The 22,073-nt window shown below is 47.6% G+C and overlaps 1 protein-coding gene across 1 annotated transcript in view; it reads right to left on the bottom strand.

The window, feature by feature from the left end:
* Positions 1–22,073, bottom strand: part of NDST1 (N-deacetylase and N-sulfotransferase 1) — a 229,583-nt gene that overhangs the window by 13,887 nt on the left and 193,623 nt on the right. The window contains 4 exon segments of the mRNA XM_030212418.1: positions 473–582; positions 4,263–4,433; positions 8,590–8,764; positions 13,215–13,338. Coding sequence (XP_030068278.1) covers positions 473–582; positions 4,263–4,433; positions 8,590–8,764; positions 13,215–13,338 — 580 coding nt within the window.

Genomic DNA, 22,073 nt, shown 5'->3' on the forward strand with positions numbered 1-22,073 from the left:
GATTTAGCGTGTGGTAAGCTCATGTTGGATTTACCGCCGCTTTATAAAAGACCCCCTTAGGCAGTTAAGTGCTGAATATCAGCATAACTTCATAAGTGTTGAGGCCGCCCCCAGACTACCCACAAAATAACCAGCTTTGAGTTTAACAGTCTGTGGTGATATTCAGCGGCACTAACTATTAAGTGCTGCTGGATAGCAGCGGAGAGCTCCACACCACCAATTTAAGCAGCCAGGAGCCATTTCTAGACGGTTAAATAGCTTGGAGTATCGACCCCTAAGTAGTTTGCAAATGTGAAAAATATCTCTGTAGCCATCCCTCACAGGTGGCAGCTGCTTATATCAGTCTGATCCTTGCCAAAGTTGTCATTTTTCATACAACACATGCTCAAATGATCATTTGCAACTAATGACAGTGCAGGACCCCAAACAGACTTCATGAGCCTAACCAGATGTTGTAAGAATAGGCACTTACGCTAGGGTTTTACGATAGTCAATGGTGTTCGTGACTCCAAGGAATTTCTGCACTGTCTCCATCATATTTGCTGGCTCTGTGCGGAGCAGTTTCCCATCCAAAACCAGAATCTAGAAAAAGGATAAACAGGCTGACAAAAGCTGGCCAGTCATGCTCCTCATGTATCTCTTGAGGTGCTTGGTGGGACAGGACAGCTATATAACATGCATGTGCATTCATTTGTGTGCTGAAAAGAATTTACTGCAGGCTAAATCAATTTATCGTGCGTTAACCTATGGATTAACAAGGTTAAGTCAATTAGTTCATATTAAAAAGTTCTAATGCAGATTAAAACATTTTTATTAAAATATGTGTTTAAAATGAACTGAAAATTTGCTACTACCTAGAAAATGAAGGGATGGTGGATGAACTGATATGTAGGGCGCTTTGAGGGCACCCCACCCTCTCTTTTCCTTCCAACAGTCCTGGCAAGGGTTAGAAAGCCCACCAGCCTGGCTGCTGCATGTGCATTGTTTTGTGTAGCCTGAACCAGGGAGGGGAAGAGGAAGGGATAGAGAGGAGTTTTAAAGGTCTGATTGGCAGCCTGTCAGCATTTTTGTTATCACACCGGGATGCTGAACATAGCCCATTTTGGTGTGAGGCCATTTTGGTCTGCCTTCCTCTATGGCTGTTCCCCAAGAGGGGATGCTGAACAGAAAAAGAACTGTGCAGCACAAAAGAAAGGGATAATCTCATTACCTTCGGTCTTCAGCAAACCCCCCTCCTGGAAAGTGGCAGCCTTCCAACTGAAAAGTCACAGTGGGTACTTGTCATCTTCCAGTGGTGGTGGGGGGTGGGGTCCCCATAACTCATTTAATGTCTGTCCCTGGCCATGACGCTTCATGCTTCCCCTGAGGTTATGAGCCTGCTTCTCAGTATGGACAGGCTTCTCACTTAGGCCCAGATGCACAAAACTTTAACGAGGAAATTTTAAACCATAGCATGCATTAAAGGCACTTTTCCGACAACACTAGCAGCTAACGAAAACGGAATGCAAACGAGAAACTACCATTGAAATGTGGACAATTGGGAATGCACTAGCATACCGACCATTTAACGAACCATTTACCATCAGAAATTTAATGTCAGCTCAGACCTGTCGTTAAGGCCTGAGCTGTCATCTCCCCGCTGCCCCCTGCACCATAAAAATCATGTGTAGTAGTAGTTTAAAAAGAAAAGTGAGCTCCCCGCTTTCCCCTGCATAAAATGTCTCCACAAACATTAAAAAAGGATCGGGAGGGGGCAAAGGCGCTCATCAGGAGCGTCCTGTGTGGACGGCCTTGCCCCCCCCCCCCCCCCCCCGCCTGAAGTCGCCTCTGCGCCCCGCTTCTCCATGTATGAAATACAAACTGTTAAAAATCTACACTTTAGAAGCGCCGGGCCCCCCTCCCTTCCTGTCTCTCTCTTCTCCTTCTGTCGCCAATGCTCCGCCTCCCGCCATCCTCCGCGCTCCGCCCCCCTGACAGAAGAACAGCTCAAGCACAGTCAATGAACTGGACATGTGTAGATACTCTACTGTGCATGCCAGAGATCACAGTAGTCCCTGAGCTACACTCCCCCAACAGGTGTACTCACTGATCAGAGTTCCCACTCTGCAAATCAGCTGCCCAACTGAAGACCATAAGAACGAGGTGCCATACTGGAACAGACCAAAGGTCTATCAAGCCCAGTATCCCATTTCCAACAGTGGCCAATTCAGGTCACAAGTACCTGGCAAGATCCCAAACATACTGAAAAACACCTGGTGCTTCTCTTTCGTGATCTCCGTCTCTGCAGCGTACCGCTGCGGGAAATCCTGACAGAACATGCAGCTGGATGCTCCATGGGGTTGGAACACCTTAACTGATGCACTCTGGTGACCAGTTATAATGCCAGAAATAGTGCCAAATGCCCTTTAATTACTAGAGGCTCCTTCTCTCTTCCCCTCCCTGGCCTGTCACCCACAAATGAAGATTGCACATGTGATAGCACATCTTGGTGAACTTTGCCCACACCTGCTGGGGCAGCCAGAAAGGGGAAGAAGAGTATGGGTGCAGCAACCTGGTATGCTAGCCGGTCACCCGCTGCCATGTTAATGGCGAGGTCGGCAAAGGCATGCTCTTAGTCCCTTCCGTTATTTCCCTAACCCTGGGGTTTTCAAGCCAATCCTCGGGACATAGCAAGCCAGTCAGGTTTTCTATATACCCACGATATGCATGAGATAAATTTGCATACAATAGAGGCAGACTGGTTTGGTGTGTCTCAAGGACTGGATTGAGAACCCCTGCCCTAGCCTGTTCTCCACGAGCTTTCATCAAAACAGATTCTGCAGCGTAATCTGTCATCTCATAGCCGGCTGCAATGTGATAATGTCTGAAGAATTATCCAAAGAGAAAAGCACAGTAAGGTTGCACATCTCATCCAAAAGATACTGTGGAGTAATTTGATAAAGTATGTTTTTAAACCAGGTGTGTCCAACCTTGGTCCTTGAGAGCCACAACCCAGTTGGGTTTTCAGGATTTCCCCAATAGATATGCATGAGATCCATTTGCACACATGCCTCCATTGTATGCAAATAGATCTCTATTTCATTGGCGGGAGAATCACTAGATGCAATTGTTGACAAGCTGGACTCGCAGTTGTTTATATATGGAATTGACTACTCTACCAAAAAAGGTTGTTGTTTGATTTGATAAAGATCTAATCTGTTTCTACAACTATCCGGTCTGCGAGCAGTCAGACTGAAGAACTGTTAATAAAAGATTTCCAGCTGTTGTCATTTGCTTGCTTGCTTTGTGCAGACTGCGGACTCTTGTTTGTTTGGTTTAAGTATTCTTTTAACTTACACGCATAATTGGGAGACATGCCCATGCCCCTCCCATGCTCCAACTATGTGCACACAATAGTATTCTTTAAGTTACACACATGACAGACACGCCCATGCCCCTTCCATGCTCCACCTACGTGCACACCCCTTTGCAGTTATACTCTAAAGCACTCACTTAGGTGCACATGGCATGCGTAAAGACATGTGTCCAGTTATAGAATTGCCCTTCACATATCTAGCAAGTCAAAATCTTGCTTCTGGTGATATTTTCTGCATGATTTTAAGTTCTTTATAAAATTGCGGGGTCGATATTCAAAACGATTTAACCAGCCAGAAACGGCTCCTGGCTGATTAAATCACTTGAGCAGGGCTATCCACTGATATTCTGCGGCACTTAACTGGCTAGTGCCGCTGAATGTCACCACAAACTGCTAAAGTCAAAGCCGGCTATTTTGTGGGCGACCCAGGGGCCAAGTCGGCATTTATGTGGTTAAGTGCTGAAATTCAGCAGTTAAATCAGACCACATAAAAGCCAGTCCTATCTTTATGCGGTGTCGCTTATGTGCTGTCGCATTTAACCGCATAACAGATAGATAGCACATAAACCCAGATACGACCTGGCATTGAATATCCAGGAATAACGCTGGCGGTGGTCAAAAAAACAAAACTCACTGCTGCCAGCTGAATATCGACCCCTACATTTGTTTTAATTGACCAATAAAATCCAGGCACTATTGCTCACCTTCAGGCCTTGTCCTATTAATTAATTAAATTTTGTAGAATTATCAAAACTCCACGTCCACCGATTTATTATTAAAGACATTGCCAGGGAAGGGGCTCGAATAATCAGCACAACTGAGAGAAACAATTAGAAAAAACATGAACATGACAGAGTGCAATTTAATAATCTACAACCTGAAGTCAATCCCTTGCTCCTTGTCCTACCTGGTTAGCATGGTAGTGGTTCAACCAGCGTTCAAGGTGGGTGGCATACCAGCCAGGTATCAGGCAACGGTTCTGTAGTGCCCGTAGCTTCTGAGGGGAATCGTGTCCTGCTGTTACAACCTCGTGGAAGGTATATTTCAGGGCCACCGGGTCATCATGCGCTCGCTGGTGCTTTTGAAAGGAAAAGGAAACAGTGAGCTTTTCTGTGAGCCTGCTGTGCACCACCTTCCGCTCCGACTAAAGCATAACTTCGCAGCTTCTTAGAGGGACCACACCCAGGCAAATTCTGCTCAGCTCAGAGATTTCTTGATTCTTGAGAGCTCACGTTACCAAGACCTTTAATTATATGACCAAAGAAATACAGGGGATTTATGTGACCTATAACTAAAGGGATCTACAAAAAAAAACCCTGAGTTCCTGTCGATGTGCCTGTATCTTTAAAGCGCTATTGCTTTCACTGGACATCGATAAGCAATTTTCAGATAAGTCCTTATGAATAATCCTTCGGATACTGTGTGGATCGCCCACATTTGGGTACAGATCCCATGGGTAAACTAATTAGTCAATTAGATATTAATTACTGGAGTTCACAAGCATTTAATTGGCAGTTATGAGGAGTTACATGTGGATCTGTCCTAAGCCCTGGTCTGACATGCATACCTAATTTTAAGGGTCAGGGGCATTCCCAGAAATTAGATGTGGTGTTATAGAATACTTGCATTTCTACGCCTAACCACCATCAGTTAGGCGCAAGCATTTACCCCAGCCTTTGGCTGGCATAATGCTCATGCCCAAAGTTAGGTGCAAACCCCCAGATTCTATATAGCGCGACTTAAGTTGCACGCGCAAATCCGGCTGTATTCTGGATTTGTGTGCGCAACTTAATTAGTTAACAAGCCAATCAGTGCTAATTGTCAATTAAAAAGTAATTATTGACAATAGTTGGCATTAGAATTTACATGCACAACTGTCTAAATGTATTCTGTAACGTGATACTCGTAAATTTTAAGTCGCGTAGTTGAAAAGCGGGTGTGGCCACGGGTGTGGAATGGGTGAGTCGTGGACATTTCTAAAATCTATGTACGTTGTTATAGAATACACCTGGCCCACGCCTAATTTAGGCGTCGGGATTTACACCAAGTTTTATTTGGCCTAACTGCTTGTTACTAAATTTAGTTGCACGGACGGGCACTCGGCGTATTCTATAATCCACACGGAAATTTAGGCTTAATTTAGGCATACTTTATAGAATATGCCCTAAGCGGCGGTTTTTTTGGTGCGGATTTTTCAAGCGCCGTATACAGAATCTAGCCCAAAATGTCCACCAAGCTAGTCTTCAATAAAGGAAGCTCCATGCAGATTGCTCTTTACAGAATACTAGTTAGTGTGGATCATCGAGGTACCAAACTTTTGGTCCCATGTATTGAATCTAGCCCAATATGTATTAGTTGGGCTGCTTTTCTAAATTGTGTTTTTAGTTTTGTATTTTTTTGACCACTGAGGATTGATTTTTGCATATTAAAAATTTAAAAATATGGACTGCTTTGTAGCTGGACTAAAACATTCTAAAAGAAGCTGCAGAGTGTGAATTGTCATTATAGCTGAAAAAACATACATGCTGCTCTTTCTCCACATATGCTTGCAGAATATTATGATGTTCTCTGCTTTTTTTTTAATGTTTTGTCTACCACTTTCAATTTTTATGCCACAAAGTCTATTCTAACCAGAGGATGAATGCTGTCTCTATACAGGTCAGTACTTGTCACCTGTTGGCTTGAAGGCAGATGCTGAAAGTGAAACTTCCTGTGCAGTTCCCCTTTCAAAACCGTTCATTGTGTGAGAGCGGTGGGAAGGTAAAAATGATATTCCACATTTGGATCAAACTAACTTAAAAAAATGGAATGAAGAAATATTTTAAAGAAATGTCATTATTAGTACCATGAATAATTTGTGAACACCACACATATTGGTCTGGGGGCTCAGTGGCAATACCGTGCGCTACCCTCCTAGATAGCTGGGTTCAATTCAAGCCCGGCTTCTGCTCCTGGAGCCAGCCAGGGCCTGGGAGAGTGTAGGGAGGATTGGTATGCAGATTGGGGGTACATGCATATGGGGTTCTAGAGGGAGCCGTGGTCTGTGGCTCCTGAAAGCCCAAAGGATGAGGGGAACACCCACAGTAAAAAGCATCAATTTTCAAAGCTATTTTCACTGCATGGTTCTATGAAAACTGCCCACCCTGTGCGTGGATAAAATTATGCATAATGTTCCATAAGACACACACTTTTACCCAATTCAGCAGAGCACAGTCAAGGTATGTATTGCAATAGCACATGTACATTGTTTTAGTCAGAAAAAGTACCTGTTTATTAGGGGGAAGGAAATTATGACTCCACAAAAACAACAAATGACTGTATCATTGCTTTATATATACCGTTGTATGTTTTTTCTTTGGCAATAGGGCGAGAGGGAAGTACCTGCAGTTTTCACAATAAAAGTACGTGTGTGGTTTCACTTTGGAAACCAATGCTAAAAGTACCTGTGCATTTTGCAGTAATACAGGCAGTGTGAAAATGTCCCTCAGACTGACTGCTCTTTGCTACTGTATGTTAGCATCTGCTGTTTTCAGTTTCTGATTTTGACAGGCAGTGTGATGCTGTTCAATATGAAACTGGTCATTTTGATTACCAGCTCTGCAGAATTCTGCACTTCACATGTTTTTGACAAGCTAATAGAGGACAGATTCAGCAGTTCATGTTGCTGCACACCAGTCGCATAGCCATATCTTCAAGTTTTGCTCTTTGCCCCCACTTCATCCTACTCTCTATGCCCCCTCCTGCAATCTCCAAATATACGCGCTGGTGACAGTGGCACAGGCAGAAAGTTTTAACGGGGGTTGAGCACTCCCCCCCCCCCGGGGTACCTTAAAATCCTCGTTTCCCTCCAGTCTTTGCCCAGCCAGCGGCAGTGATACTGGCACTCATAGGCTGCCTGCGGCCTGTACAGGGACTTTCTCTGTGAACCTTCCCGTCCTTCAGAAAACAAGAAGTTGTGTCAGAAGGGGCAGGACAGTTCACAGAGAAAGTCCTGGTGCAAGCCGCAGGAAGCTTATGAATGCTGCTGCCACTGCCTGGGTGGAGACGGGAGGGAGATGATTTTAAGTCACAAATTTCTTTTTGGGGGGGGTGGGTGTCTGACAGGGGATGTGTACACAACACATGCACCTAGAATAAATACGTCACTGGTTGGTGAGGATCCTCAAGTTCTACCAGCTGTCCTCCACTGGCAAACCTGGCAGATAGCGGCACTTTCCATGGCTGCTGCCTCATCACCCCCCACCCCAGTGCATGCTCAGTTTTGCAAACGCCAAGCAGGCGCAGTGCAGTGGTGGCAGCGTTTAGAAAGGGCCGACTGCCAGGCCACTAGTGGAAGACCTCTTTGGCTGGTGGCCCTTGGGGATCCCTGTCAGCCCTAGCAGCAGACGGTGTGGCAATTTGGGGGGGGGGTACTGATCCCAAAATGAGAGGGACCAGGCCTCTGAGGCTTATCACATGGCTTTGCCACTGGTGCACACTCCTTAGTTAATTTAAATATTTAGCTCTCCAGCATTCATTGGATCACATATGTATTTAGGAGCACTCTAGGTTCATTCCCAAGCCTTCACAAGACTGGCAGGAACCCCAACCTCCCCCCCCAGAAAAAAGCTGGGCTGCTGGAAGATACAGGAATGTACAAGGGAAAGACTTGACACTGTTTGAACAACCAAGGGAAGCAGAGACCCTTGGGTTGAGGAGGCGCACAAACCAACCTCTGCCCTTGCTGCCCAAGCTCCCTAGTTTTTGTTGCTGTGTGGGATAAAAAGTTGTCTCCACCCCATTCTGTTGCCTCTGCTAATGACTATCCTCACCTTCAAGAAGAAGAATGCAAGCTGGAACCCACCCTGCAGGTTAGTCTGAAGGGGCTGAAATTGAATGTAGAGATCTCATACAATGCAAAACTATTTGTCACTTTTTCTTATAAAAAGCATAAAGATGCTGCATGTCTACACCACATAGACAACACATTCATTTCTGTGAAGGTTCTTTGGTTCAATGGTAGGAAAAATAGCAAGGTACTTCCATCAGCCCACTGCAGATTACCCTCTTGTCTTCTGAACTCAAGTCCAAGCCCAACCAACAAGTCAGCAGTGAGCTGAACTGGCAACCTTCCCCAGTCTCCTGCCTTGCACTCTCAGGGCTGGCTCAAACACATGAACAACGATGACACAGTCTGTCAGCAGGACACCATGAGCTGTAAATTACAGATGAATGTGCACATGCCACAGGATTACCTGATACCAGGAATAGGCCCTATCAGCAGGGTTGATGAGGATTGTGAGGATTTTGGCCTTTGGCAGTAGGGCTGCAGCACGTCTGGGCGCTACTTCGGAGTCAAAGTAGTTGGCACTTTTCTCATAATAGAAGTCGGAGGTGGTGTTTGAAGGGATAGGAAAGAACTCCATGTACCTGGGGAACATAATTCAGAATACAATTTCTGTCTAAACTAGGGTTTGTAACATTGGTCTCTCTTGCTTCAGATGGTTCAGTAGATAGTGGAAACGTTATTGCCCAGGCCCTACCCAACATCTGATATCTTCTCCTGGTTTCTGTGGTCAGAAGAATGTGTCCGGATTTTTTCACTAGCTGGGTATTTCTCATTTGAATACCATTTAATGCTAAATTACCCAACAGTGAAAAATGTGGGCTATCAACTGTAAGTTCCCCCAGATAATGAGATAATAAAGATCAGGTGAAAAAAAATGTTAATAAAATTCATACAACAAAAAATTAGCATAACCACACCCACTCTACCACCCCCAAATATGCCTCAGCGCTATAAAATGCGTAGTGCCTTTTAATCTGTGATTAAGCATGCGTTAGTGCTTATCACAGTTTAGTAAAGGGCCCCAAACCGAGCACAAATTTGTGAGCTCAGTTTTTTGGAGAAAATAATCAAAGATAAAGGCCCATGTTTACAAAGCAGTGCTAGTAGCTGCCGGTGTGGTAATGCCAACACAGTTTCATTCACTTTGAATGGGCTATGTCGGCATTGCCAACATGGCTTGTAAACAGGGGGGATGTCTGTGCATACTTATATTTTTATTACTGTTGCAAACCCATGAGTTAAAAAGTACCAGTGGAGTTGTACTAGCACGAATAGTTTGATTATTGCCTCCCAAAATGAGGGTCTTCGCCGCAGCACATGTGGCTCCCAGCTCACTACTACTACTACTACTTACTACTTAACATTTCTAAAGCGCTACTAGGGTTACGCAGCGCTGTACAATTTAACATAGAAGGACAATCCCTGCTCAAAGAGCTTACAATCTAAAGGACATGTGAACAGTCAGACTGATAGGGGCAGACAAACTGGGGCAGTCTGGAATTCCTGAAAGGTAAGAGTTAGGTGCCGAATGCAGCATTGAAGAGGTGGGCTTTAAGCAAAGACTTGAAGATGGGCAGGGAGGGGGCTTGGCATAAGGACTCGGTGAAGGTTGTTCCAAGCATAGGGTGAGGCGAGGCAGAATGAGCGGAGCCTGGAGTTGGCGGTGGTGGAGAAGGGTAATGAGAGGAGGGATTTGTCTGTGAACGGAGGTTTCGGGTGGGAACGTAAGGGGAGATGAGGGTTAGAGGTAGTCGAGGGGCAGCAGACTGAGTGCATTGTAGGTAAGAAGGAGAAGCTTAAACTGAATGCCGGTATCTGATTGGAAGCCAGTGAAGTGACCTGAGGAGAGGGTGTGATATGAGTATATCGGTTCTGGCGGAATATAAGACGTTGCAGCAGAGTTCCTGAACAGATTGAAGAGGGGATAGGTGGCTAAGTGGGAGGCCCGGTGAGGAGTAAGTTGCAGTAGTCAAGGCGAGAGGAAATGAGAGCATGGACGAGGAGTTGGGTGGTGTGTTCAGAGGAAAGGGCGAATTTTGCTGATGTTAAAGAGGAAGAAGCGACAGGTCTTGGCTATCTGCTGGATATGCGTAGTAGAGAAGGAGAGGGAGGAGGCCAAAGATGACTCGAGGTTGCGGGCAGATGAGACGGGGAGGGATGAGGGTGTTATAACTGAGATAGAAAGTGGAGGAAAAGGAGAAGGGGGTTTTGGTGGGAAGACGATGAGCTTGGTCTTGGACATGTTCAGTTTCAGGTGGGGTTGGACATCCAGGCAGCAATGTCGGATAAGCGGAGGGCACTTTAAGGAGGGAGTTAAGGGTGCGAAGAGACGACGGGGTTGGAGCTGAGAGAATGGTCAATTGGGTGTAATAATCCTGTTTGGCAAGGAATAGGGAGGATTGGAAGGAGGATAGCATGAATTTGTAGTGAAGGAAATCTGAGTGGGTGCGGGATTTCCTCCAGAGGCGTTCAGCAGATCGGGCGCAGGACTAGCGAAGGTAACGGATGCAAGGGGTCAGCCATGGCTGGGAATAGTACGCTTAGTGGGACGGGAGGTTGGATGGTGCGAGGGGTGTCCAGAGCAGAGGAGAGTAGTGGCATTGTAAGCGGAGACAGCCTTGTCGACAGACTCGGAGGACATGATGGAGGGGAGGAGATTAGAAATACTACAGGATAGGGTGGGGGGTCAATAGCCTGGAGATCTGGAGGTAGTGGTTAAGTTGGACGGGGGCTGAGGGGGGGGGGGGGGGGGTGAAGAAGTGTGAAGGTGATCAGGTGATGATCGGAGAGAGGGAAGAGGCTGATGTGTGAAAATTGGAGGGAGAGCCGGAAGGACGGAGGACGAGGTCAAGACAATGGCCGTCTCGGTGAGTAGGGTGGTGGTTAGAGCATAGCTGGAGGTTGAAGGAGGATGTTAGAGTGAGGAACCGAGAAGCGTGAGGGTCGATTGGTCATCAACGTGTATGTTAAAGTCTCCGAGAATGAGGGACGGAGATGAGAGTTCGAAGAAAGACGGGAAGCCAGGCATCAAAGTCTATTTTTTTTGGTCTATTAGATGTAAGCTCCTGAGCAGGGACCTGTCTTTCTTCTATGTTTGTGCAGCGCTGCGTACGCCTTGTAGCGCTATAGAAATGCTAAATAGTAGTAGTAGTAGATAAGGAAGGAAGAGAGGGATTTATTAGGGGGGCGGGTAAATGACTGCCACTCTGAGTGACAATGGGTAGAATAGCCGGATGGAGTGTGCTTCAAGGATGAGAAAGCAGTGAGACTGCGGTAGGAGGAGGGGTTGGAAACTACAGGAGGGCGAGGAGTTAGAAGCCCGACGCCTCCACCGCAACCAGCTGGGCGGGGGAGTGGGGAGAAGAGATAACCTCCATGGCAAAGGGCCGCGGACTGAGGCAGTCATCAGGGGAGAGCCAGGTTTCAGTTAGGGTGAGCAGTTGAAGGGAACGAGAGATGAAGAGATCGTGGGTGAAGGGCAGTTTGTTGCAGACCGAGTGGATGTTCCACAGGGCACATGAGAAGGGGAGGGAAGAGGGGGGAAGGAGGGGAATAGAGACAAGATTGGAGACCTCACGGAATCGTTCGCGTGGATAGGAGGAGGACAGGTGAGGGGGGCCTGGATTAGGATTAATGTCTCCCGCGGATAACAAGAGGAGGAGCAAGAGTGGGTGGGGGAGGGTGGGGGAGGTCGGGGTGACGAAGACGGGATGCACGTAGGAGGAATGGCGATGGATTAATGGCGGGAAGGAAGTGTTGAAGGTTAAAAGCTAGGAAGGAGGAGGGGACGAGAGATGGTGAGGTGGTGAGGGATGGGGTGAATAGGGTATTGCCGTAGCGAGTGGGATGGGAGGGGACATGGGGGGGGGGGGGCAATGATTTCCAGAGGTAGACAGCGGTAGGGGAGGGGAAAAAAGATTAAGAAGGGACAGGGCAAGGTAGAGAATGTGGACAGGGGCCATAAGTAGTGATTAAGGTGTGACAGGTGTATGTGTAGTGACTGGGGTGTGAAGCAAACAGGTAGAGCAGAAAAGCTGGATTGGAGGCTTGGAATTGGTGAAAAGCACTTCTGATAATAAAACTTGATGCGGATGAGTGACTGGCATCTAAGGGTGTTACACAAGGCAAACTTTTATAGAGTGGGGAAAAGAAGGAGCAGTCGGGTTGATATTCAATGCGATTTAACTGGATAGAAATGGCTCCTGGCCAGTTAAATCATTTTGGAGGTACTCTAGCCAGTCAGGTTTTCAGGATACCCACAATGAATATTCATGAGAGAGATTTGCATGCACTGCCTCCACTGCATGCAAATCTATCTCATAAATATTTATTGTGGGTATCCTGAAAACCTGACTGGCTGGGATGCCTCCAGGACCAGGTTTGGGAACTACTGTGTGGGAACTTAACTGGTTAGTGCCACTGAAGATAACCGGTTAGCGCCAAACTGAAAACCAGCAAATTTGCGGGCATTCTGGGGGTGGAGTCAACACTTGGCTGGTTAAGTGCCAATATTCATCACTTAACCAGGCAGGCTAACCGCATAAATAGGACCACATAAAAATCAGTCCTATCTTTATGTGGTAAACCATACCCGGATAAGTGCTAAATATCTCACTTAACCAGCTATACGTTAGCTGGCTCTGCAAACCCAGAAATTTAATGCCAGTGCCCAGACATACCCCAGCACTGAATTTCCAGGTTTAACACCGGCAGCAGCCAGCAAAATGCTGAACACTGCCGGCTGAATATTGGGCCCAGTGTTTTTTTTCTAGCAAAAAAGGTGCCAGTACTCAAATGCCAGGTCATCTTTAAGGGGTGGGGTAATCAATGAGGGACCCACCCTGCAACAGTCAGGCCCCCTGCAATCACTCACAAAATCTATGGAAGGACATAATTGGTGCATAGAGCCTCAGCTCTTTCATTAATACTTGGGGACCATGGGTCAATGTTAGCAGGTAATGGAAAAGGTGCCGGTACTCAGTACCCTTAAGTACCCCATGAAAAACAGCCCCGAGTAGGAGTATGAATTACCAGTCAATGCCTTTGTGGTAATTGTGTCCATTAAAGAACTGGATCTCCTCGAAGGTCTCGGAGCTTGGGTAGTTACTGCTCAGGTCCGGGTGCATCCCCAGGAACAGATAGAGAGCTGTTGTCCCTGGTTGAGATAGAAAAATTAACAAACTGAATTCAAGCATAGGTGATCCTCTAAGTGGTATGTGCTGCCTGAAAACTTTTCAATGAGCTTGCCATCTTCTTGAGGCCTCCCTTCAGGTTCAGGCTCACTTTATTTGATATAATGCTAACGAGGATATCAGTGTACAATACAAACTACAAGAAAGTCTCAATCAGAAAAGAGCTACAATAATAGATGACTGTGAAGTGCAATCTATTCCGACAACTTAGTTATGACTTTGGTCGCACAAAGATATCTAATGTTATTGGCTCAACTCTATGGAATGCTTTACCCATCTACCTTAAGATGGGAGAATCCTTACAAAATTTTAAGGAATCTAAAAACCTTTTTATTTACTGATGCTTTTTCCCTTGATTAGCCCACCTGAAATAGACTGGATGACGGCAATGCCAGCTCTGGCTTTTGAATATATTTGATTTTATTAATCTGACCCTTGGTTTTAATCCCTATTTTAGTTATTATTTAAGTTTGATTTGTTTTCTCTCTCATTTCTCTTACTATTCCTTTCCCAAACTACAATGAATTTCCTTTCCTTTTCAATCTGTTGAGTATTAAATTATTGTAGACCGCTTATAAAATTCTATTCATAGGCGGTACATTAAGATTTTATTAAACGGAAACTTGATTTCCTTGCACACTTGAAATCATTTGAATCCTAGAAACTATCTTCTATGATCAGCAATGACTTAAAGAGGGCAGTATCGCACTCCTGCTCATTAATACAGACATGTCCTTCAGTGGCGTTCCGACCCTGACACCCGGGGTGGATCGCCGATGCGCCCCCCCCCCCCCGGGTGCAGCGGGACCCCCCACCCCCGGCGAAATGACGCACACCTGTTGCCCTGTCTCCGAGAAAGTTCGCAATTCGCATGTGTTCACTGCTCCCTCTGAGTCTGCCCCAGAACAGGAAGTAACCTGTTCCGGGGCAGACTCAGAGGGAGCAGTGAACACATGCGAATTGCGAACTTTCTCGGACTGAGACAGGGCAACAGGCGCGCGCCGCGGCACCCCCCCAGCGGCGTGCACCCGGGGCGGACCGCCCCCACCTTGGTACGCCACTTATGTCCTTCTTGCCCATGAGTCAGATCAAAGGGGAAAAAAAAAACATGCCTAGGGATAGCATTCTGGGCTGAGACAACCATTAGCCAGAGATCTGGCAGTCATCTAAGACAGCAGCTTCTTGGGAGCAGCAGAAAGAGAGCAAAACAACAGATCCTGACAGCTACACAAACTCAAAGCACATACTTTAAGTTACACACTACTTTAACCTGTGATAGAGGTCTGTAAGATAATGAGTGGAATGCAATAGGTCGATGTAGAGCGTCTGTTTATGCTTTCCAAAAATACTAGGGACAAGGGGGCATGCGATGAAGCTGCAGTGTGGTAAATTTAAAAAGAATCTGAGGAAATTTTTCTTCACTCAATGCGTAGTTAAACTCTGGAATTCGCTGCCGGAAAAGGTGTTAAGGCGGTTAACTTAGCAGACTTCAAAAAAGGGTTGGACAGCTTCCTGGAGGAAAAGCCATAGAATGTTATTGAATGGACGAGGGAATAATACAGTATTTCTAGGATGGGCAGGACAAATTGCTTGTTATTTTTGGCCACTGTCGGTGACAGGGTGCTGGCTCGATGGACCTTTGGTCCTGGCCCAGCATGGCGATGCATTATGTACTTATGCTTGAGTGATGATCTCGGTGGGGGCCGAAGGCTGCAGACTAGGGGCACAAAAGCTAATGGAAATACAAGGCTAAGGGTACTCATTACTTTTGCAGTAGCTCTGATGGCAGTCCATCAATACTATTAATAAAGAAATTCACATAAAATAAAATGACGAGGTCTCTACACTATGACCCTTATTTTAAAAGCCCTATTTGTGATTTACACATATAAATACCTGCATTTATACCGCACATATGTATAAAATCCAATTTTAGAAAGCCAGCATTTACATATGTATGCAGATTTGAAAGGTCTGGGTGAGGCTTGGTCAAACTAAAATCTACACCTATGATCTCCGTTTCATAAAGGAAATGTATGTGTATGTTCCTATATATCAACATCTGGCTTTACAGCTGCTCCCTTGCACATGTCAGTTTGTAAAAAGTGCTCAGTTGGGCCAGTTCCTTAACAGAGGGATTCTTCCCTTTATTCACCAATGCTTATTTCCCCCTCCAAAATTAAAATAAATAAGGATCAAGGCCTCTGTTGTTAATTAGCAGCATGTATACTGTATGTTTGTAAGATGGCAGAGTCACAAAAGTGTCAGTGGAGGAGTAGCCTAATGGTTAGAGCAGCATGTGAAAACCCGAGAAGCCTGGTTCTGAATCTACTACGGCCACTTGTGATCTTGGGCAAGTTCCCTAAACCTCCATTGCCTCAGGTACAAACTTAGACGTAAACAGGCAAAATCCATACTGTTCAATGTGATAAAGAAAAAAAGTGCTGCTGTTTAACACATGTAGAAGTCGGCTCTTAAATGTGTAAATTGCTGTGCTTTCTCCATCAAGTTCTCAGAATGTATCTTTGTAAAATGGCTGCTCCTACTAAATGTACATTCTTGCATGAATTGGGGAAAAAAGGCTCTACATCAGCCAGTGGCATAGCTACGTGGAGCCCCCTGCCGATGAGCCTCTCGACCCCCCCTCCCGCCGCCAACCCTTCCCCTCCCCGCTGCGCAGGCTACCTTTGCTGGCGGGGGACTCCAACCCCCCGCCAGCCGAGGTCCTCTTCTTCCGGCGCAAGGCCTTACGTCCTCAGACTCAAAGAAACAGAATGAAGCCTTGCAGATCAGCCACTGGCTGCGTTGCTGGCTGATCTGCAAGGCTTCGTTCTGTTTCTGTGAGTCTGACATCGGACGTCAGATTCAGAAACAGAACGAAGCCTTGTGCCAGAAGAAGAGGACCTCAGCTGGTGGGGATTGGGGTCGGCGGCGCGGAAGGGGGGGGGCTAAAATGTGCCCCCTCCCGCCGAAGTCTGGCTACGCCCCTGACATCAGCAGATCTTTTTCTAAAATAATACCAGAACTGCACACATCCAGGGTAATTCCATAAAAGGTGTCTACAATTAGGCACCCAGAAGGGCACCAGTAGGAGCTTATTCTATACAGGAAATAGGCACCTACTTTCCTTTATAGACTACTAGTGTAACCGGGCATATGCATGTATAGCATTTAGCACAAGCACTTATACCTGCCATAGAACTGGTGTAAATACTCGTGCCTAAGTGCTGGAGATACACCTATACCCCAGATTCTATAAATGGAGCGCAAAACTGCATACGCAAATTAGAGTGCACGCCCAATCTGAGCGTGCAATTTGAGTAACAAGCCAATTAATGCCAATAATTAGGCGCTAAAATTATTAGCGTTAATTGGCAACAACTTGGATTCGTGTGCACATCTTGCTAAGTGTTATTCTATAAAGATGTATGTGGGCAACTTTTTTAGCCTGTAACTGGAAAGGGGAGGAGCATGGGCGGGTCAGGGGTGTTCACTTAAGATGCACATAGTATTACAAAATACGGGGGATCTGTGTCTAATTTATGAATGAAGATTTGCATCAGGTTTCAGTTGGTGTAAATCCTTGCACTCAAAGTTGGGTGTGGATCCCAGTGCTATGCTCTATTCTATAACGGCGCCCAACACGGAGCATTATTTATAGAACAGAAGTCGGCACTCTTTTTTCACCGCCCAAATGTGGGCACCATTTACTGAATCTAGTCCGTGATGTATAGTATTCTATAAGTTACACATATATGTGGAAGTTCTGTCTGTGCCTTGCTCTGCCCCTCTGAATGTGCTCCCTGCTATCGAAGATGCACCCATATTTAAAGAACACTGCTTTGATGGAATATTGGCATGTAAGTACATACATACACGTTTGCACACATATGGTAACATTCTAAATATTTACATGCATATCACACACAAATGTTAGCACCTATGTTATAGGATTGCCCTCATCCTAATCTGAACATACCAATTCTGATTTCTACATTCTCTAAAATATTGTGCAGAAATGCTCCTAAGCAGCACCTAATCTAAATTACACAAATATTGTTAGAAGAAGTAAATAACTCGCACATTAGGACCTGGAATGAATGGCTACAGAAGTAACTGAACACACAGCAATGGCAAACTCTCCATGTGCTCATCTGCAGTTACTTGTATGAAATTCTCATACCAAAACCTCTTCCCGACACACCTGACCCCAGTGATAATACATCACCTATGCAAAGCCAATTAACGCAATGCTGGAGAATTTTATTCCACATGTGGTAGGAATGGCCAATTATCACACAATCGTGGTCATTAATTAAAGATTAGATAAGAAAGATAGTGAATGATACATACCTGTAGCAGGTGTTCTCCGAGGACAGCAGGCTGATTGTTCTCACAACTGGGGTGACGTCCGCGGCAGCCCCCACCAACCGGAAGAAGCTTCGCGGGCGGTCCGCACGCAGGGTACGCCCACCACGCATGCGCGGCCGTCTTCCCGCCCGTGCGCGACCGTTCCCGCCAGTTGAATGACAAGCAAAAGATGAAAACGCAACTCCAAAGGGGAGGAGGGAGGGTAGGTGAGAACAATCAGCCTGCTGTCCTCGGAGAACACCTGCTACAGGTATGTATCATTCACTTTCTCCGAGGACAAGCAGGCTGCTTGTTCTCACGACTGGGGTATCCCTAGCTCTCAGGCTCACTCAAAACAAGAACCCAGGTCAATTGAACCTCGCAACGGCGAGGGTACAACAGAAAATTGACCTACGAAGAACAACTAACTGAGAGTGCAGCCTGACCAGAATAAATTCGGGTCCTGGAGGGTGGAGTTGGATTTACACCCCAAACAGATTCTGCAGCACCGACTGCCCAAACCGACTGTCGCGTTGGGTATCCTGCTGGAGGCAGTAATGTGATGTGAATGTTGGACAGATGACCACGTCGCAGCCTTGCAAATCTCTCAATAGTGGCTGACTTCAAGTGGGCCACTGACGCTGCCATGGCTCTAACACTATGAGCCGTGACATGACCCTCAGAGCCAGCCCAGCCTGGGCGTAAGTGAAGGAAATGCAATCTGCTAGCCAATTGGAGATGGTGCGTTTCCGACAGCGACCCCTAGCCTGTTAGGGTCGAAAGAAATAAACAATTGGGCGGACTGTCTGTGGGGCTGTGTCCGCTCCAAGTAGAAGGCCAATGCTCTCTTGCAGTCCAATGTGTGCAACTGACGTTCAGCAGGGCGGGTATGCGGCCTGGGGAAGAATGTTGGCAAGACAATGACTGGTTAAGATGGAACTCCGACACCACCTTCGGCAGGAACTTTGGGTGGGTGCGGAGCACTACTCTGTTGTGATGAAATTTGGTATATGGAGCATGAGCTACCAGGGCCTGAAGCTCACTGACCCTACGAGCTGAAGTAACTGCCACCAAGAAAATGACCTTCCAGGTCAAGTACTTCAGATGGCAGGTATTCAGTGGCTCAAAAGGAGGTTTCATCAGCTGGGTGAGGACGACGTTGAGATCCCATGACACTGCGGGAGGCTTGACAGGGGGCTTTGACAAAAGCAAGCCTCTCATGAATCGAACGACTAAAGGCTCTCCAGAGATGGCTTTACCTTCCACACGATATGGTAAGCACTAATTGCACTAAGTGATTCCTTACTGAGTTGGTCTTGAGGCCAGACTCCGATAAGTGCAGAAGGTATTCAAGCAGGTTTTGTGCAGGGCAAGAACGAGGTTCTAGGGCCTTGCTCTCACACAAACGACAAACCTCCTCAACTTGAAAAAGTAACTCTTTTAGTGGAATCCTTCCTAGAGGCAAGCAAGACACGGAGACACCCTCAGACAGACCCAACGCAGCAAAGTCTACGCCCTCAACATCCAGGCCGTGAGAGCCAGAGACTGAAGGTTGGGGTGCAGCAACGCTCCGTCGTTCTGCGAAATGAGAGTCGGAAAACACTCCAATCTCCACGGTTCTTCTGAGGACAACTCCAGAAGAAGAGGGAACCAGATCTGACGGGGGCCAAAAGGGCGCTATCAGAATCATGGTGCCGCGGTCTTGCTTGAGCTTCAGTAAGGTCTTCCCACCAAAGGTATAGGAGGATAAGCATACAGGAGGCCGGTCCCCCAATGAGGAGAAAGGCATCCGACGCTAGCCTGCCGTGTGTCTGAAGTCTGGAACAGAACAGAGGCAGCTTGTGGTTGGTCTGAGAGGCGAAAAGGTCCACCGAGGGGTGTCCCACTCTCGGAAGATCTTGCGTACCACTCTGGAATGGAGCGACCACTCGTGCGGTTGCATGACTCTGCTCAGTCTGTCGGCCAGACTGTTGTTTATGCCTGCCAGGTATGTGGCTTGGAGGAGCATGCCGAACTGGCAAGCCCAACGCCACATCCCGACGGCTTCCTGACACAGGGGGCGAGATCCGGTGCCCCCCTGCTTGTTGACGTAATACATTGCAACCTGATTGTCTGTCCGAATTTGGATAATTTGGCAGGACAGCCAATCTCTGAAAGCCCTCAGCGCGTTCCAGATCGCTCGGAGCTCCAGGAGGTTGATCTGCAGATCCTTTTCCTGGAGGGACCACAGACCCTGGGTGTGGAGCCCATCGACATGAGCTCCCCACCCCAGGCGAGATGCATCCTTCATCAGCACTTTCGTGGGCTGCGGAATTTGGAATGGACGTCCCAGGGTCAAATTGGTCCGAATGGTCCACCAGAGCAGTGAAGTGCGGCAAACTGGTGGAGAGGCGGATGACATCTTCTAGATTCCCGGTGGCTTGAACCACTGGGAAGCTAGGGTCCATTGAGCAGATCTCATGTGAAGACGAGCCATGGGAGTCACATGAACTGTGGAGGCCATATGACCCAGAAGTCCAACATCTGCCGAGCTGTGACCTGCTGAGACGCTCTGGTCTGCGAAGCCAGGGACAGGAGGTTGTTGGCCCTCGCTTCGGGAAGGAAGGCCTGAGCCGTCTGGGTAGTCAGCAGAGCTCCTATGAATTCCAGAGACTGGGTTGGCTGGAGATGGGACCTTTGGGTAATTTATCACAAACCCCAGCAGCTCCAGTAGTTGAATAGTGCACTGCATGGACCGGAGGGCTCCTGCCTCCGAGGTGTTCTTGACCAAGCCAATCGTCGAGATATGGGAACACGTGCACTCCCAGCTTGCGTAGATACGCCGCCACCACCACGAGGCACTTTGTAAACACTCGTGGGGCAGAGGCGAGCCCAAAGGGCAGCACACAATACTGAAAGTGCCGTGCGCCCAGCGGAATCTGAGATACTGTCTGTGAGCTGGCAGTATCGGGATGTGAGTGTATGCGTCCTTTAAATCCAGGGAACATAGCCAATCGTTTTTCTGAATCATTGGCAGAAGGGTGCCCAAGGAAAGCATCCTGAACTTTTCTTTGACCAGGAATTTGTTCAGGCCTCTCAGGTCTAGGATGGGACGCATCCCCCCTGTTTTCTTTTCCACAAGGAAGTACCTGGAATAGAATCCCTGCCCTTCCTGCCCGGGTGGTACGGGCTCGCCCCGCATTGGCGCTGAGAAGGGCGGAGAGTTCCTCTGCAAGTACCTGCTTGTGATGGGAGCTGAAGGATTGAGCTCCGGAGGACAATTTGGTGGCAGGGAGGCCAAATTCAGGGCGTATCCGCACCGCACTATTTGGAGAACCCACTGGTCGGAGGTTATGAGAGGCCACCTTTGGTGAAAAAATTTTAACCTCCCTCGACCGGCAGATCGTCCGGTACGGACACTTGAGGGCGCACGCTGTTGACGAGAACGAGCGCGCTGGGGCTGTCCCTGTGCCTGACGAGGCCTTCGGGCCAGCTGGATGTACCTACGCTTTGCAAAAGAATAGGGTACAGCCTGCCGGGCCCGGGAAAAACGTCCACCTGCTGAGGTGGATGCTGAAGGCGCCTCGTGGGAGAGCTTGTCGAGGGCGGTTTCCCGCTGATGCAGTTGGTCCACCAGCTGCTCGACCTTCTCACCAAAAATATTATCCCCCCGGCAAGGGACGTCGGCCAGTCTCTGCTGGGTGCGGTTGTCCAGGTCAGAGGCACGCAGCCATGAGAGCCTGCGCATCACTATACCTTGGGCCGCAGCACGAGATGCCACGTCACAGGTGTCATAGATACCCCTGGACAGGAACTTTCTGCACGCCTTCAGCTGCCTGACAACCTCCTGATAAGGCATGGACTGCTCCGGCGGGAGCTTATCGACCAGGTCCGCCAGTTGCTTCACATTGTTCCGCATGTGGATGCTCGTATAGAGCTGGTATGACTGGATGCGGGTCACGAGCATGGAGGATTGGTAGGCCTTCCTCCCAAACGAGTCCAGAGTGCGAGACTCCCGCCCCGGGGGCGCCGAGGCGGTATCCCTCGAACTCCGTGCCCTCTTGAGAGCAGAATCCACGACCGCCGAGTCATGGGGCAATTGGGGCCGCATTAACTCTGGGTCCGAGTGGATTCTGTACTGGGATTCTGCTTTCTTGGGGATGATGGGATTAGATAGCGGTCTCATCCAGTTCCGAAGCAGTGTCTCCTTAAGGACATTGTGCAACGGCACCGTGGAGGACTCTCTAGGTGGTGATGGATAGTCGAGGACCTCGAGCATCTCAGCCCTCGGCTCATCCACAGAGACCACGGGGAAGGGAATGCAAATAGACATATCCCTTACAAAGGAGGCAAAGGAGAGGCTCTCAGG

This window comes from Microcaecilia unicolor, chromosome 8, assembly GCF_901765095.1.
Source record: "Microcaecilia unicolor chromosome 8, aMicUni1.1, whole genome shotgun sequence".
NCBI classification, from domain to species: domain Eukaryota; kingdom Metazoa; phylum Chordata; class Amphibia; order Gymnophiona; family Siphonopidae; genus Microcaecilia; species Microcaecilia unicolor.